The sequence below is a fragment of the Lepisosteus platostomus genome, chromosome 8 (assembly GCF_059453375.1).
Source record: "Lepisosteus platostomus isolate fLepPlt1 chromosome 8, fLepPlt1.hap1, whole genome shotgun sequence".
Lineage (NCBI taxonomy): Eukaryota > Metazoa > Chordata > Actinopteri > Semionotiformes > Lepisosteidae > Lepisosteus > Lepisosteus platostomus.
Window position 1 is genome coordinate 62,613,172 of NC_142618.1, and position 17,679 is coordinate 62,630,850.

The 17,679-nt window shown below is 45.5% G+C and overlaps 3 protein-coding genes and 1 non-coding gene across 8 annotated transcripts in view; 3 read left to right on the plus strand and 1 right to left on the minus strand.

Annotated features, from left to right (window-relative positions):
• The first annotated feature begins 955 nt into the window (after positions 1 to 955).
• Positions 956 to 1,029, plus strand: trnat-agu (transfer RNA threonine (anticodon AGU)). The gene has a single exon. It is a non-coding gene; the product is annotated as a tRNA-Thr (tRNA).
• Positions 1,030 to 1,293: 264 nt separating this feature from the next.
• cmbl (carboxymethylenebutenolidase homolog (Pseudomonas)) lies at positions 1,294 to 5,940 on the plus strand. The gene is made up of 6 exons (XM_088644250.1): positions 1,294 to 1,451; positions 3,007 to 3,221; positions 3,574 to 3,681; positions 4,348 to 4,490; positions 4,573 to 4,664; positions 5,200 to 5,940. The coding sequence occupies exons 2-6, from the start codon at positions 3,007 to 3,009 to the stop codon at positions 5,377 to 5,379; spliced, it is 738 nt and encodes a 245-aa protein (XP_088500376.1). The 5' UTR covers positions 1,294 to 1,451; the 3' UTR covers positions 5,380 to 5,940.
• On the minus strand, positions 5,936 to 10,643 carry cct5 (chaperonin containing TCP1, subunit 5 (epsilon)). The gene is made up of 11 exons (XM_088644241.1): positions 10,352 to 10,643; positions 9,810 to 9,870; positions 9,568 to 9,732; positions 9,221 to 9,419; positions 8,454 to 8,646; positions 8,210 to 8,359; positions 7,869 to 7,988; positions 7,422 to 7,607; positions 6,859 to 6,996; positions 6,534 to 6,714; positions 5,936 to 6,231 (listed from the first exon to the last, which is right to left on the minus strand). Exons 1-11 carry the CDS (start codon positions 10,454 to 10,456, stop codon positions 6,104 to 6,106), a joined length of 1,626 nt encoding a protein of 541 aa, XP_088500367.1. The 5' UTR covers positions 10,457 to 10,643; the 3' UTR covers positions 5,936 to 6,103.
• A 2,389-nt stretch (positions 10,644 to 13,032) lies between these two features.
• Positions 13,033 to 17,679, plus strand: part of mtrr (5-methyltetrahydrofolate-homocysteine methyltransferase reductase) — a 33,169-nt gene continuing 28,522 nt past the window's right edge. For 3 of the 5 annotated variants that reach the window (XR_015941041.1, XM_088644237.1, XM_088644240.1), the window contains exons 1-2: positions 13,033 to 13,185; positions 17,287 to 17,455. Coding sequence is in view for 4 of the 5 variants with exons in the window: in XM_088644237.1 (XP_088500363.1) it covers positions 13,070 to 13,185; positions 17,287 to 17,455 (285 nt within the window). In the remaining variant the exon portion in view is untranslated. Of the gene's footprint in view, positions 13,186 to 16,749; positions 17,012 to 17,286; positions 17,456 to 17,679 lie in introns of all 5 variants that reach the window. The other 2 variants (XM_088644239.1, XM_088644238.1) reach the window with 2 other exon arrangements.

Below are 17,679 nucleotides of genomic sequence, written 5' to 3' on the forward strand. Positions count from 1 at the left end.
GTCTTGGGTTTGGGAAAGTTACGGGTCCTGTTTCTGTTTTCCAAACAAAATGTTCGGAATGATGGAAATTAATCACCTGGTATGGTCGGTCATGCAATTATTGCAAACCTTTTTTTTTGTCTGGTTGGAGTTTGGCGCTTATATTTATGTTAAGAGATGTCGAATTTGAAATATTTAAATGAATGTTCACTCCATGGGTTCAGATTTCATTGAATGTCCAAAACTATGTTAGGAAAGGAAAAAAACAATTTTCGCAGTGGTCTTTAATCCGATTAGAAATGCAACAGGCGACATCTAGCGTCGAAGTATCCTTCATTTAGCATGAGGTTAACAAACATAAAATAACAAAGGTTACAAACGAGGGGTCATTCGAGCCCTCTAGCCTGTTTGATAGTATCTTATTGATCCAGCTGTTGCTTAAAACGAAGCGGAGTGTCGTTTTCAACACCAGGGCTGGTTAGCCTGCTCCCCACTCCCCCCACTGTTTGTGTAAAGAAGTGCCTCCTGTTCGTTGTTTTAAACCCACATATATTTGATTTTCGAGATCGCAACGTACTGTCGGTTTATTTGGTAACTGGTACGGCACAATACTGGAAATTGCTTGCTATGTAATATATGCAATTTCCCATATTCGACCTAAAATAATATGCCCCGCACTCGTTTATGAAAACTATTATGAAGAACAACTTAATATATTAAATGATCGGTTATTTTCTCACTCGAAAACCAGTTGTTGTTGTTGTTGTTGTTGAAAGCGCTGGATACACTGTACTTCTGTACTTCCTGGTTTTATTCCGGTTTCTTATCCCCTGAATTTTATAAAATAAGTAGGTGGGAGGATCGCGCATGCAGCTTGATGAAAATAAACTCGTAGGAAAAGGGCACCAATTTGAGCCTCGTCAATGACAGCGACACTAGGTTAGGGTTAATTCAGGTAGGGAGACTCAACCGGCGCGGCGCCGTGGCTTAGTTGGTTAAAGCGCCTGTCTAGTAAACAGGAGATCCTGGGTTCGAATCCCAGCGGTGCCTCGATCTGTGTTGAATTTTATTGCTGTCTTGTCACACACCCGTCCTTTGTACAGCCACAAGAAAAAAAGAACTACCGGTCTAAAAACCGCCCTATAGTTTCATCGTGGTTCATTATTTTTAAAATTCGTAGAACATAACTGTGAAAAACTGCACACACCTCGCTAAAAAGTCGTTATGCAAAGCGTGCATTTGCTTTACAATGTGGCCGTCAGAACATATCCCAAGCAAACTTTTTTAAAACTTGACACAGTCAGTATTTGAGTGTGCTGTCGAAACCCTGCCTGGCTTTGTGCCAGTATCAACACGGAGGGGTTAAAGCGAGTTTTTTCCCTGATCAGTGCAGGAGCGTTTTTCTGCGGTGCTGCAGTCGGAGAGCTGAGATTCAACCCCCGTAATCTAGATCTACGAGTAGAAAGGACAAGGTAAACAATATCATATACCGTTTTAGAATTGAAATCGATATGCATATAGCATGTCATTTTCGTCAATTCGTAGACCTCGGGTGCACGACAGCTCGACTTGCATGAAGTCTCGATCGGTTTTGAATGCTGAATGGGCCAGTTCGTGTTTTTGTAACCGCACGTTTGTTACGTACTCGAGATTACCATTTAGCCAAACGCGCTTTTAAATCGGCTAGTTTAACAATGAATAAAATATCCAGTCCGGGAGAAGTGTTATGTAACAGCAGTGGGGATGACTAGGCAATTTTCGTTTCCATTCACTAATAAGAGCTTTTTAAACGCTTTATGAGCGCGGATAAAGGCTTTACGCAAACAACTTAATGGGGAGAAGTAGTGAGGGAACGTACTGTTTTGCATTCTTCGTGTACAATCCTTAAACGACTTTGTGCGGCATTAACCATAGGTGTAGGTCGTTTGAAGTCTATGACTGCTATAAAAATGCAATGCGTGTATGTGAATTGTCGATAAAGTAGTGTCTTGGTTGTAAGAAACGTGTTATTCGGTTTGAAGTGTTTTAAGTTTAAACTACAGTACTATGTAAACTCCTTTTTTCATGGGGTGAAAGCATGAGGAAACAAATTGTTTTAGAAAAGCTTTCCTTCTGGTAACATATATTTTTAAAATACGCGTAAGGAGCAAAATGCGGTTCCATTAAAACTGATAAATGAAATGTGTATATATTGAAGTCAGCAAAGCAGGGATTCGTGTTCGTTGCGTAATCTTTACTTGTGGGGCTGCCAGTTGTATGTACTATTTGGGAAATAGCGTGCTCGAGTCGAGTACCTGTCTAACAATGTTCTGTAAAAGGCTTATTTTGACGGGCGTTCGATAGCTGAAGAGGCAATGTTATTACACTTAAAAAAATCAATAGCCTCTGCTGCCTTTTAAGAACGTCGGAGCTTTCCAGTCAATCAGTAATTAACTACTGGGGCCATTGTTTCTCTTCATTTGATGGTTTGTGTGTTTTACTTAACAGATCATTAACTGAGACAGTGGTCGTGATTGCTGTACCGGAGTGTTGTAGCTGTTGCAGAAGAGGAGTTTCTTCACCCTGGCCCTGCCTGTCTGTGTCTCCTCTCTGGAAAATGGAGCACAGAGCCTGGCAGTAACACAGGGTCACCTAAGAAAGTGCTGTGAAACTGAAACAGATAACAAAGAGCCTGTACACAACGTGTACTACACAAAATAATGCATCTCAAAAATATTCCAGCACAACAATTGTGTGTTAATATGCTATGAGGTTCCAAACAGGACAGTAAAACTACACAAGCTGATACTGTAGATACCCAGTGTGACACAGACACGCCCACAGGGGGTGGAGTCAGAGGTACAGATCATGTCACGCTGGAGCTAAGGGCGAGATTCCCGGTCTCTGTGGGAGGGGAGCCCCGTGGGGGGCTGTGTGACAGCCCCAGGGGTCCAGGTGAATACAATATTCACCAGATAGGCTGGAAGGTGCCCTCTTGTCTGGAGCCCATCTCATGTTCTCTCACCCGAATCTTTCCTTGTGCTCTAGATGGCCAACGAAGCCCGACCCTGCCCCTGTGACCTTGGAGACAAGCTGGAATACGGGGGTCAGGGGGAGGAGGTCCAGGTCGAGCACCTCAGAGCCTACGTCTCCAAGCCCGCCTCCAGCACGGACAAGGCCGTCATCGTCATCCAGGACATTTATGGGTGGCAGCTTCCGAACACCAGATACATGGCCGACATGCTTGCCTCTAGTGGATACATGTGAATATCTAACTTTGTTTCAAGAGGTTTTAAAGAAAAACCTGACGTTGCACTAACCTACAAGCACATAGCTTTGTACTGCTTGGTTTGTAGCGGCTGTGTAATGTCATGTCTAGGTTGAGCTGTGCTCACTGACACCCTGCTCTCTGCAAGGAGGAAGATGTACAGTGGTTGACATGCATCATAAATCCTGTGATCTCCCCTATTGGCACTGAACGTTCCTATGCAACTGTAGTCAGAAGTCAAATGAGTGTCTTTAAGCCTGAGAAACCCAGGACCTGTAACTTAAATGGTCCTGTTGCTGCAGTTTGTAGTGACTCTGGATTCCTGTTGTTCTCTGCCCTCTCCCCAGAGCCATCTGCCCAGATTTCTTCGTGGGCAAGGAGCCCTGGGACCCCTCCAAGGACTGGTCAACCTTTCAAGAGTGGCTTCAGGACAGGAGTGCAACCAATATAAATAGGTAAAATATGGAAGTTTTCTTGTTGGGGGTACATAAGCTTGGGTATCTTAAATGATGTAGAATAAACAGGGGTTTAATAAGAATTTTGTAGGTTTGTATGTATCAAATAGTTAATTAGAACAAACCAAATTCTTTCCCTCATGCTTATTTATTGATTAATACAGTAGTGATAGATTTGCCTAAAATATCCCATTCTGCAGTGTGAGCTGTGCATGTTCTGAGCATTTACGCCAGGCATGTTTGAAAAGGGTCCAAACACACCAGAGACTCTCAGACACTGTAGCCTTAAAATGGCAGAAATGTGGTCCCTGTGACACTAACACTGTAGGTGCTGATTCAGTAGTTGCTTCACAGAAAACTTAGGAATCCTAAATCCTAAGTGTCTTTGGACTGAAATCAGCTTTAATATCTGGTATATTAGTATCCTGGTAGCAATTCACTTTTTTCATGTCCTTCAGAGCTAGTGTGCATATACACACATTTAATGTGAATTGCCATGAATGTAAAACCCTAGAAAAAAGGTTCATCTGGGAAGCGGAGTTGCACTGATGTGACTGGCACTCTGAGGTCGTTCAGCTGAAGCTGGGAGGTGAAGGACAGAGCTGCGGTCCTCCTCTCTGCTGTTCCCCTGCGCTCAGTCCTGCAAGAGGCTGCTCTCTCCCCCAGGGAGGCCGACGCGGTGCTCGGGTTCCTGAAGGAGCGCTGTGGCGCCCGGAGGATTGCAGTGGTGGGGTTCTGCTGGGGTGGAATTGCCACACACCACCTGATTCTCCACTACCCGGAGCTGAAAGCCGGCGTTTCTGTTTACGGTGAGCTGCCCCAGTTGCCTGACGCGCTGCGTGTTGGGTCAGTGGCAGGACGCGTCCGTCACGGGCTTTCATTCTCTTGCAGGAATAATCCGGGACTCTGAAGACCGATACAGTTTACGCAGCCCCACGCTTTTTCTCTTTGCTGAAAATGACCAGGTTATTCCACTCGACCAGGTCAGTTTCTCAAACATGGAGAATTGAATCTGCATGTCAGATTAATCCTCTCCAGTATTCAGAAGTGATATTGAGCCCCATTGCCAGTGTACATGGGAATATTGCTAATCCAATTCCCAGTAGAGCTGGGACTTTACGATTAAGCAAGTACTTTGTTTAGTTAACAAAGACCTGGTGCTAGAAGACTGATATGTTGATTTTGTTCCAAATGATCTGAAAATAACTTAAATCAGCTATTCAACAAATCACATTTGAATTGTTCCAGGTCTTTAGAAATCGATGACTTGGTGGTTATACATAAACTCTACTTGCTTGGGGTCTTCAGAATTAGGGTTGGAGACCACTGCTTTAAGATACTAGATAATAGATCCCAAAAATAAAATCTAAAGCAGATGAAAACATGATAGGTGTATTTTTAAAGCACATTTTCAGCACAGTTGGGTAATTCAGAAGACAGATCTGCCATAAACATTTAATGAATTTATATTTGTGATGTGCTGAACAGTTGAATAAACCATGTGGTTTTACTATCCAGGTGAGCACCCTGGAGAAGAAGCTGCAGGAACACTGCACGGTTGACTTCAAAGTCAAGGTGTTCGCAGGCCAGACCCATGGGTTTGTGCACCGCAAGAGGGAGGACATAAACCCCACCGACAGACCCTTCATAGAAGAGGCCCGCAGGGATATGCTGAATTGGCTCAATAAGTACATCTGAAACAGCCATGTCAGAATACATTCAGCCGATAAGAGACCGAGGGGCTGAAAATGGAAAGCTTTGTCACAGTGTAACTTGAAAATTCAGTAATATCTTGCCAATAATGAATCACATTCAATATTTTGTAGGGGGACAGAAGATGTAACTCTTTGTACTGAACGCTACATTCACACATTATCATGAGACCGTCTTACTACAAAACTAAAAACGAGCCATTTTTTTTTTTTTACAAGAGTTTTGTTTTTGTATGTGGCTTTTAATGTGAAATCATTCAATGCCAGAGGCAGTGCCTCTGGAAACAGCTGTAAAATATCTAGTACCACACTGCAGAAATTCCAGCTTGCCATTAAGTCAAAAGCCAGAGGCCTTATGACCACTTACTATCACACAAATACAATCCTCAGGTCTGGAAATCTTCAATGAAACAATGATTCTTGAAGTCTGACACCTAAAGAAGGCTCCACAGCCGAAACTTTGTGTTCTTTCTTCTCTTTTCCTATTAATGATTCTAGGAAGTTAATTTCAAATCAAGAAATAAAATTACCCCGTCTCCAAATCAAATCTCTCAACAGGCCATTTTATTTATGAAGTCAGTACAATTACAGTTTATCAGAGGGACAACATATGAATAAATAACTGTACTAAAATGTGCGGACATTTTTCTATAAAGCGCTTTAAGACTTCAAAGCCCCTGTAGACCGCACACATCACTACTGGGTTGATATCAGTCTTCCGACTCCCCTGGGCTTCGAATATCATCAATCTTCAGAATCATCTTCACCACCTGGGTAGCCAGAGAAATCTGCTGCTTCTTCCCAATGAGAGTTTCAATCACATGCTGCTGCTTCATATCTAGGGAGACCAAAGGGAGCATCAGGGTTAAAAACACTCAAGTACTCCATTTAAGAGGCTGTAAGTACAATGTCACACAAGTGAGTCACAAGTGTTGGGACAGTTCAGTAGGTTTTGGTGCAATGTCGTCAACCGCTTTCAGGTTTAGCAAAAAGACGTACACAGGTACAGGCTGACAACCAATTTCTTAAGGGGGTTATATAAGTGGAGTGAACCAGCCACAAATACTACTCTCACAGATGCAGTTTTCATAATCAGAGATAAAGGTGTTACTCAAGTAAAAAAAAAGTCAGAAAACTTGCCATTGGTGCCCTGGTTGAGACAGTCAATTCCAAGGGCAGGGTTGTTTTCTTTCACTTGTCTGGCTCGAACCTCGGTCATCGTCTGGATGGGATTCAGACCGCTGTTCTCTGCCAGTGCCATGGGAATGACTTCTAAGGCATCGGCAAATGCTCTCATTGCGTACTGCTCTAAAGAGGGACACTGCGGAAGGACAAAACACACGGATAAGAACAACAGGCGAGACCGATGCGCATTCAGCACGCAGCATATCACAGCTAATCCGAAGAAATGCTCAATGGCTGGAAATAAGGACTGGTAAACCGTTTGAGACTCTGGTCCCGTTACCTTGTCAGCTGCCTCATTAACAGCTAAAGCGCAGGAGATCTCGGAAGCCCCGCCGCCGTACACAATGCGGTTGTCCTTGACCAGATTGCGGATCACACACACAGCATCGTGGAGGGCGCGCTTGGCTTCTTCGATAATCTGAGGACGAGGAAGCAGCAGGTTACAACAAACCTAGTGACCCCCGCTTCTGTATTAAGGATGAATGCTTTGGCCCCCTAGAGTAAGTTACAACCAGAACTCCAGTAGCAAGAACACTGTAACGTGAAAGAATTAAAAACATTAGAACACAGTACACTACGCTGTTTATTTACTCAAGTTTATCCATCAGGGGAGGAGCGGTGGCTCTGTGGCTCAGGATCTGCGCCTGTGGCTGGAAGGTATCCGGTTCGTATCCCATGGCTAGCAGAGGAATCCCTACTCTGTTGGGCCCCTGAGCAAGGCCCTTAGTAACATGTTACTAAATAGAGAATCATTTCCCAACAGTAAAAGTTTTTCTGAACATAAAATGGAAAGTTCATAAGACAGTTCAGACACAAAATCTTGGGGTCCTCATCTTTCCTCACCATTTTGTTTCCTCCTCGGATGAAGATGGTCACAGCCCTGGAGTTCTTGCACTCCTCTATAACCAGCATTCTGTCTTTCGTTGTGCCGAAAGAGAGCTCTCTCACAATTCCCGCTGAGCCAAGCTTCTCCGGCGTGAGCTCACAGAATCTGGGAACAATGCGTCCCCCAGTTGCGATAGCGATTAGCTGAAGAAAATGAGCATGGACACTAAGGATTAGGTCTCAGGAAGACAGTGAAAAGCCACCAAGAAGAACGTAAGGATTAAAGAGCAACTTATGAAAATGTCATTTAAGATGCATGAATCAAAATCTCAATTTTTAAGAAGTCCTTCAGGTAATTCAGCTTTTACTTTTGCTATGTTGTGAAGAAAGAATTCAATAAAGATAGAAACGACTAGCAAAGCTGCAGGGTCAGAAATCCTGTGACATTGCATCCACACTGCTTACCTCAATTTCGGGGCCACCAACCCAACGGATAGCAGGTAACTGATTCTGAAGCAGCAGGTGATTGGCTTCATCATCGAATCCCCACTGACAAATGGCAAGGTTAGCTCCATTGTCTTTAACCTGTTTGAAATTAACATAAGTTAGGAACTAGTGACTGCAATAAATCGGCATGCTCCAATGCACACAATGCCATCAGAATTGTAACTGTCAACGATCACAAAACAGATAATATGCTGCTGTTCACCAAGTCTTACAGACACCATTGTAACTAGACCGACAATCCCAAGCTGTGCTTTGACGCGGTGATTGATAAGACAGCTCAAAAAAAAAATCACACTAACCTGGTGTATCATTTCTTCAAACTTCTCTTTCTCATACTTCTGCAGGGCTTTGTAATCTTCAACAGAGGTCACGTCAAGCTTATGCTTAGTTTTAGGTTTGGGTGGCTCAAACGGACAGGTAAGGATAGCGATTTTTGCATCTTTTAGAACCTGGAAAAGACCACCAACGACAATCAGGACCTCTGCAAGAAAAAAAGCCAAGATCCAAGACTAAAAAAAAACAGCAAAAGCAATCCCAACTAACCTTGGGCATCTGAGGGTGGCTGAACTCTTTGTCCACAATCACGCCCTTGATGAGCTGCGTGTCCTCCAGTTTCCCACCAACCTTGCCCTCCACCTTGATGAGCTCAAAGTCAACGTCCTTCCTGTCCATGTCTGCAACTGTCAGGATGGCATTGACGGCGATCTCCGCCATCTGCCTGTGGCAGCGGTTGATGCTGAAACGAGTGAGATGGGCCCGTGAGAAACAGGCCAAGCGCCGCGCAACAGCCCAGTACCCCCCCCGAGCCCCGGAGACGTAAAAGCGAACCTGTAAGTTCGATAAACGTGTCCACAAGTAGCAGTCAACCATCTTTTTTATCTGTAGTTAAATGCTCTTTTAGCGAAGACCAAGACGAAAGGCCCCTGCTGCCTCCGACAGGGGCAACGAGTCTTAAGAACTACAAGCCTGACTGTGGAACAGGGCCACAGAGCAAGACCGGGACACAATGCAGGACAAATTCAGAGACAGAGGGATCTACTCTGAGCTTTTAATATCGCTGGGAGCCAGAACTTCAGCTGGAGAGCTTCTGAACAATTTTTCACACGTGCACTGCTTTTGCCAATAGCACCAGCCAAACAGTTTTATAAAACCTAAGAAACAGGGACCAGCAGACATCTACCTATAAGTAACGCTTGCTCTTCCACTCCACAGTAACCAGGCCCAGAACGACAGGCGTGCTTCTGGAAGTGCAGCCCTGTCCCACAAACGTCACACCCACCAAGTTAGCGCGTCGGCGGAGGGACACTCACACTTTCGAGCCCAGCGTGGTCATGGCCGTCTGGACCAGCGGCTCCGTGTTACTGGGGTCCACGGGGAAGCTGTCGCCGATGCGGTCGAGCTGCTCGATGGCGACGCGGGCCGCCTGGTCGTAGCCGTCCGCTATCCGGATGGGGTGGATGCCGCGGTCCAGCAGCTGCTCGGCCTGTTCCAGCAGGGCGCCGGCCAGCACTGGAGGCGGTGGGGAGGGAGAGAGCGCCGACACTCAGGTACCGCACAGGAGAGAAGACAGCTCCGCGCTCACAGCCCGAACGAGACACACACAGGGGAACCCCAGCTGTCCCGCGGAAGCTAGGGGCCACCCCAGGCTTCTACATACCCACTACGCCCGTGGTCCCGTCGCCGATCTCGTCGTCCTGGGACTTGGACAGCTCGACCATGAGCTTGGCGATCTGGTGGTCCACGTCCATCAGGCTCAGGATGGTCGCCCCGTCGTTGGTGACCGTCACCTCGCCATCCTTGTCCACCATCATCTTGTCGAGCCCTGGAAGAGGACAGGCCGTCAGCCCCCAGCGTGCCCGGCTCCGCCGCTGGCGCTGGGGACACAGGCAGGCGGCTTACCGTTGGGCCCGAGGGACGTCTTCAGCGTGTTGGCCACGGCCTTGGCGGCCATGATGTGCGACTGAAACAAAGGAGAGCCCGGAGTCAGAACCGCGCTGAGAAGCCAAACAGCCCTGGCCGGCCGATGCCTTTAAACAGCTGCGTCATCGTGGCGTTTTGCCGCTTCAGAAAACCAAACACGCAGGTTAGCTCATTCAGGCATTTATCCCCGCGGGCTTACAGCCGCGCTGCAGTGGCGGAGGCCGCAAACCGGAGAAGGAAAGGCAGGCGGGCCAGCCGCTCTGACAGGCGGCACAGGGGCTCGGCCCCGCGTCTGAACACCGGGGAGCCCAGAGCCGGCGGCACCTCCACACCCCCCAGCACCGGCGTGCTCGCTCCCTGCCGCGCCCTCGTTTCTGCCACAGAGCCGGGGTCGGGGGGCCGGGGCCGCTATGGCAGACACAGACACAGCCCCCTTCGCCCGACAGCGGCGCTGGAGACGGGCGCCCACCGAGAGCTCATCCTGCCCGCAGGCGTGGCGACCCCCGCCGGCCCCTTTGTACCTTCAGCGCGTCCAGGCCCGACATGCGAGACTTCTTGTCCTGGTCCTTGATGATGATGAAAGGCCGGCCATACTCGTCGAAGGCGAGGGTCCCCAGGGTAGACATGCTGGAGGCCGATGGAGCGCTTAGTTTCCTTTCTGCACAAAAACCCCGAGAGCAGGACGCGCACACCACGCTGCGTGAAACGGCCTCGCGGTGCGGGAGTGCCGGCGGCTTCTGGAACTGTCGCAGGGAGAGCGGAGCCGAGACCAAACTCGCAGAGAGGGGGGGGTTCAATATACTTAATTATTTTCCTTTAGGTGTCTGTAGGAAAAATGAGAAAAAATCACTAGTGTTGTCGTGAGATTGATTTATTCTTTTTTTATATGATCTGCATATTACAGGAATAACTTATAGATATATGCGTTTGAAACAGTACTTCACCCAAAATGGTCCCTTCTAATCTCGCGTGAACTATGGATTGTAACGAGATTAGAGCTGGGATTGCTGGGATTGCCATAGAAAAAAATGGGTTAGATTAGCACTTTTATAGGCGTTTATAGACGCCATCTTGCCTAGGTATAACTGTAATGTTTCAAAAGTCATTTCACCGCTACAGATTAGTATAGCACACTTCACCTCACACCTGAAGAAGGCTCCATGGCCGAAACGTTGTGTTTTCTTTCTTCTCTATTCAGCATGTAATAAACCTATCACTAGTTCCTTTGCAGATTATTATAGGTATTTATGCATTATGTCTCATAAGATTAAACTATACTTGTTTTTTATGTTTGAGATGTTACACAAAAGTACAGAACTTTGAAAGCTAATAATACATTCTAATATTTAGATATCACATAATGCACTATATATTAATAAGACTTTTCTGATGTTGAATTATATTAATAACACTGTACAATGCTTTTTTTTTTTAAAGACAGACGATTAAGTTTTTAACCCTACCACATCTGACACAATGTTACATCAAGCTGTTATATCTCATGTTGGGCACTATCATTTTCATTTACAATAATCATTACTCCTATCACTTCTTTAGCTTTTTTAATAAAAACAAAGCCAGCAAAAACCTGACAAAAGAACAGGACTAGTAGGCACTAGTTTCTACATTTTGGCACTAGTAGGCCCACTGCACAGTTAGTCAGCTGGAGGAGAAATTGCCAACAGCTATGTCACCCTGCAACTCCCAGCCAGCAGCCCACTGAAGCTCAGCAGGTGTGAGTCTGGCCAGTACCTAGCTGGAGACCTCCTAGGAAAAACTAAAGTTGCTGCTGGAAGTGGTGTAAATAGGCCCAGTAGGGAGTCTGTGTAGATCCTAGTTTCCCAGTATACTGATGGAGACACTACCACGTTGTCCCCTGGATGAGATGTAAAACCGAGGTCCTGATTCTCCATGATCATTAAAACACTCGGGACATTTCTTGAAAAAAGTAGCCCAAGCCAAATTTGTTGTATAATTTACTCTGCTCTCCTCCCCACTGAGAGCTGGTGTGTGGGGAGAGTACTGGAGCATCATCCAGGTGGGGCTGCACACTGGCAGTTGTGGAGGGGATCCCCATTACCTGTAAAGCACTTTGAGTGGAGTGTCCAGAAAAGCACTATATAAGTGTTAGGAATTATTAAGTGTTAGGAATAATAATAATAATAATAATAATAATAATAATAATAATAATAATATTATTATTATTATTATTATTATTATTATTATTATTATTATTATCTTAGAAATAAACTGAAGTAAGGATTTTTAGTTACTTTAGGAGTGCCAGAATGAACAACTCCAGAGGGGAATTTAGCCACAACACTGGATTCAGGTGTTCAATGGCATTAATAGTCCACTGAGCTTCTTCAGATTCAACGGTGACACGTGAACTTGAGATGAAAAGTGGAAACTCCGAAGAAGTGTGTTTAAAACTGAGAACAGGAGGTACATCTTTACATAAAGGGTGGTGGGAGTCTGGAACAAGCTGCCCACCCCTGTTGTCTAAGCTTTTAGCTCAATGGATTATTGTCAAGGTTTAAACACCAGTGATGCTCTTCCATATTGGTTTCTGTCTGTCTCTTTCTAAGGTTTGAACATCTTCACGTCTCCATATAGTTCTGCTCAGTTATCATGACAGTTGCAGTGAATTCCATGGGTAATATTCTTGCCGTGAAGATGTCAGCTCTGTGTGCATTTACACAGCTCTGCTGAAATAGGAATTTTGCTCTCAGCTGACTTAAATCCTTTGCTTAACCATTTAAGAAATACTGAATGTATTCCTGTTGATGACAATGACTAAATAACAACAACAATAATACTTTAATTAACCATTTAAATGTGTTAAGGATAGATTTTCTTTGACAATGACAACCTGGCTTTACATCATAGTTTCACAGGAGACAAAACAGAGAAAAGTTAGAAAATGCTTCGAAACAGCTTGAAACCCTGTGGGCTCCCCTTCAAATGAACTGATTAGATGTGCTTTTTACTACGTCATCACACTTGTTTTGACGTAGTTATCTTCAGGGCGCACCTTCAGTTTATTAGGTGATTTTCTTACATCTGCTATCACAAACATCCCTGGAGCAGACTCGAACAAATTTACCCGATGTACCCCTACTCAGCATCACTCGCCCCTATCTTGCCGAAACACAAGCGATGTGTTTCCCGATAACCTCAGCGCAGCTGGGCGTGGGCGCCGAACAGTGACGTCATAGTCCGGAGCCGGCTTCCGGCACATGGGGCTGAGCCGGAGGGGGCCACGTTTTGCGTTAGCAGTGCTTCATAATGTTACACAACCCAGGAGAGATTGCAGGCGTGCCTGTGAGTTTTCGGAAGCTCCTGGCCCTTTCGGGTGAGTTTTGCTGTCGTTTTATAGTTACTGCCCCCCGAGTGACGGTGCAGCTGAAGGTGACAGGGCTGTGCAGAGGGGGTTTCTTTCGATTCTGTATCGTGCTGCCTGTGTGATTTATAATAGCATTTACCTTCTACTGGCATATCGACAAGAGCGATATGTTTGTTGCTGATGGACGGCTCAAGTCCTTGTCAGCGGCCGAGAAGCACTCACTGTTGTTTGCTGTTGCGATCTCTTATATCTCCACTGCATCGGCTTGTCTAATCAAAACTTTTCTCAAGACAACAGAAGCGATTCTTGTTAAAACAAACCCCAACACAACCAAGACTGTAGGTATCCGAAGATGAACTAGATTACCTCACTAAACGTGAGGATGTGAAGTCATTTCGTTTTGTACTTTGATCTGGCTCGCTTGTACACTTGTGTGGAGTGGCTTGTGACACCAGAATATCCTTGTGTAATAATCACTGGGGGCACTCGTGTCTGTGGAGACCAGTGTACCAGTTTAATACAAACCATTACACTGTTGTGTGTTTTGTCTTGCGTTTAAGATTGAGTTAATAACTCGATAAAGTAAAACATCTAACATGTAATGTACGATTTAGTAAAATAAACCATACGTCACACTTTTCTAAAATAATAGAAATATAAGTAATTGATTGTAAATCAATGCAAAGATGTCGGAACACTGTGTGGTAGACTCCTCAAGGCGATTGACGTTTCTTGAGGCACTGAAGTGCTGTCCACAGTCCATGCTGTTATCTGCAGTAGTGCTTCTCCTCGCTTTGATATCTTGTCCGAAATAAAATTATTTGTCGTTTCTTACACCGCTGTCTGAGGAAGTTCTGTTTTGCTAGCAGAAGGTTGCTGGAGTCGTGCTGTGCAGTTTAGAAGCGCAAGAAGCCAAAGGGGTTTCGCTTGTCAATGTGTTATGAAACAGCCAAACTCCTGTTTCCCAAGCCAGAACTACTGCTTTTCGGTTTAAGTGACGGAAAGTTAATCAAATTAGATGGGCGTCTTCCAGAGAGTTGAATGCGTGGCTGGATAAATTATCCAGAGACACGGGACACAGAAACAGTCTTCAAATATTCCTTCTGATGTGTGGTTTGGGTAATACATCGTGGAAGTTTGTCTAAACATCTTTAAGCAGTTCTTATCCTAATCTCATGTGCACACTGTAGTTCTGAAGTTGTTTAAGAGTTATGTACTTTTCCATACGTTCTACAGTATTTTGCTATTCTGCTTTGTGCAGCTAAAATGGTGTTTGTGCGGTCTTGCCTTTCTCTTTTAAGAACCCTGTATCAGTTTCCAGAGAGGCCGCTAAAAGTGTCTGAATATAAACTCTGTAGCTGGAAGAGAAGCCTATTGATTGTATTTAGTGTTTGTGAACAGACAAATACAAAACCAGTGAAGTGTGTCAGTGTGAAATCGCCCAAACAAGCAAATAGTACATTGAAATGACAGATCTCATATTAAAATACAAGCTTGTGTGAAAAAGGCAAATCATTTGACTGAAAAATCATGATCGCTTTTCAAATGTGTAAACTTTGACAGAGGGTGCATGATTGCCGTAAGATTAAAATAAAAGTTTTTTAGCGTTTGTATTCTGGATTCATCTTCTTTTCTTTTCACTCACTAATAGTGCAATGCTCCTAAAAAGTTTTTCTGCCTTACCTTCTGCTCATGTGTCTTCAGGTCCAAAGTAAAATACAAACGTCAGAAACCCAAAGCAGCACTTACAGGGACTGAGCTTAAACACTGGAAAAGGGGCAGTTAAAAAGGATTAAAACAAATATTCCATACATCTGAAAAGATTGCACAGTCACAAGAGAAATGAAATGAAATTTCACCTGAAATCGAGCGGTTCTCTTACTGCTTTCCCTCCTGCTACCCAGGAGGAGGACTTAATCACAAGCCTGCAGCCCCACACAGGCTAGACTGATTACTGACACCAGTGTCGCAATCGAGAGGCATCGCACCTTCCAGGAAGAGCCTTGTGTTCTCCCTCATACCTCTGTAGCCAGCCTGGGTTTGCCCTGGAGCTGTAGGCACACTTTGAGAGGCGTGAGGATGTAAGATAGGTCCCGAGCACGAGGAGGTCCATCCAGCCCGTTAGCAGCAACATGTGGAACTGCTGGGCTGTGCAGGATCGAACCCGCAACCTTGGCATTATTAAGAACCCTCTCTCGTTTCTTATTCTTGTGCGAAAAAATGTAAAAGTTAATTCCACACTAAAAACCAGAAAGGAGAAACACAATATTTCAGTTGTTGAGTCTTGCATTTGTGTGCCCTGTATGTATATTATTAATGCACTTCCTCCTATTTGCCTTGTGTACAAACAGATCTGTGTCTTTTGGAAAAGACTTATGTTTATCTCTCATGCAGATCTGGGCCCTGTGTTCTCGGCATTGTTTCGCATGATTGGTGTCAGATTAAAACTAAGCTTTCTTTGTATTTGTATTCTGGATTCATCTCCTTTTCACTCTCTATTAGTGTGATGCTTCTTAAAAGTCTTTCTAATTCACCATCTGCCCAGGTGTCTGTGGACACTTGACCAAGCAGATGCCAGAATTACTTAACATCCAAAGCTAATTTGGCATCTGCCAGTTCCCGGTCGTTACTGCAGCTGTGCGTAACATGTATATAAATTACATTTGACTCGCGGTTGTCCTTGATCTGCCATTCTGCTGTTGCAATTTCTTTTTTCCTATTACCTGGGAAAGTGATTTTGTTGCTGATTATGATCATTAGTCACTTAACCCTTTCCATATACTTGTGGTGGTTTGACACTGACTAATAAAGCTCAGGTCTAAGTCACACAAACCCCTTTCCTGTCCATAATGTGTGCAAAAGAGGATTAGGGATACTGTCTCCAGTGTTCATTATGCTCTGCAAGTCCTTAAGGCAAGGACATCATTTACTACCTTATGAAACAATGACCGGTTATTGTTTTTAAAGATCTGGGCTGTTTATCTGCGTTTCCACATTAAGATGTGAATATGTCCACTTACAGGCTTTTGTTCTTGGAAACCTTAGTATGTCAAGTGACAAATCTAAAATGTCCTTTTTTCATCTGGCAGAGGCCTTTTTTCAAAGAATAATACAATTGCACCTGGTCGAGATGCAAAGAGCATGTATAAGAGTTCACACTGTGAGACAGGAAAAGCAAAAGAAAAAGGTGAGAGTGGTGGTCATTAAGTATTAACATGGTCAGAGCTGCACGGTTAAAGAAATGGGTCAGTGCTGCTTGACAGAGGAAGCAGTAAAAATAGAGCAGAGACAGTAAGTGGGGATCAGTCATGTGCTTCTGGGCTCAGATAAATCCTGAAGAGATTCAGAGAGTGTTCAGTTTCTTTGCGAGGTGGCGAATGAGTTGGAGATTCTGACTGGAGCGAATAAGTAAGTGTTCCACCACTAGGGGGCAGCACTGAGTGCTGTCAGTCTGGGACTCGCAGCCTCTCAGCAGTAGTGTTGCCAGTTGCCCTGAGAAAGCAGATCTCAGGTGTCAGGAGGTCGGCCGGCTGCTGTTGCTGCAGGCTGGCACCAGCGTTGTTTGATTTTCAGCCCGGGACCAGCAGCCAGTATAGAGAGACAAGCTGCGAGAAACACAAGAGTGTTTCAGTGGGATGAAACCTGTGATACATCCTTCTCTTTGAGCTGGACTGCCCCGAGTCCTCCTCTGCAGTAGACCAGCTGTGAGGTGACCAGTACCTAAACGAGGTACAAGACGACGAGCTGTTGGGCAGGTGGTCAGGAAAACACCCATCTTTCAGATACTGTTTACTGCATTCCGGATACTGTATACCGGATACTGGAGGAATCGCAGGTGAGACGTCGTGTGTGAGCGTGACAACGATGACATCACGGAGGCTCCTGGCTGTCTTGGCCAGTTCACTGTAGCTTCGCCTTGGCTCTAGAGGGCTCACGGTTAAGTGAAGACTACCTGGGTCCTGTCGCAGCTGAGCTGGAGATGGTGGCCGTTCAGCCGGGCACCCGCACTGACATCCCTGGCTGCTCTGTGTCTGGTCCTGGGGGGGGGGGGTGTTGGCTGCCGTGTGGGCACGCGCCCCAAGCTCTTACAGTCCCTCCGCTGTGTTCCAGGTTCCTTGCCATGCCCTGCCAGGTGAAGAGCCGCTTCCTGCTGCTGTACGGCTCCCAGCGCGGACAGGCCAAAGCCATCGCCGAAGAGATCGGCGAGCAGGCAGGCGAGCGTGGCCTCGTCGCTGATATCTGCTGCCTGAGCCAAGAGGACAAGGCAAGGCCAATGAGGGTCTGGTCCAAATGTGTCTGTCACTTGCTTGGCAGACCCAGACTCAAAACCCTTTTCTTTAAAAGAGCCTTTACTTCACCGGTTCTGTTCTTTACCCCCCTGCTCCTGCTGTACCCCCATCTACTGTCTCCTCTCACTGCGTGCTCTCATCCTGCATTTCTTGTGTATTTTGTTGATGTTGTCATTCTGTAAAGGGCTTCGAGAAGCAACCTTTAAAGGCGCTA

Bases quoted from the DNA above. Each gene is read 5' to 3' on its own strand.
- cmbl (XM_088644250.1), top strand. From the start codon at position 3,007: ATGGCCAACGAAGCCCGACCCTGCCCCTGTGACCTTGGAGACAAGCTG. The intron at 3,222-3,573 runs GTGAATATCTAA...CCCTCTCCCCAG, and splicing joins CTTGCCTCTAGTGGATACAT to AGCCATCTGCCCAGATTTCT. The intron at 3,682-4,347 runs GTAAAATATGGA...TCTCTCCCCCAG, and splicing joins AGTGCAACCAATATAAATAG to GGAGGCCGACGCGGTGCTCG.
- cct5 (XM_088644241.1), bottom strand. From the start codon at position 10,456: ATGTCTACCCTGGGGACCCTCGCCTTCGACGAGTATGGCCGGCCTTTC. The intron at 9,733-9,809 runs GTAAGCCGCCTG...GTCCTCTTCCAG, and splicing joins GACGTCCCTCGGGCCCAACG to GGCTCGACAAGATGATGGTG. The intron at 6,715-6,858 runs GTAACGGGACCA...GTCCTTCCGCAG, and splicing joins TTAATGAGGCAGCTGACAAG to TGTCCCTCTTTAGAGCAGTA.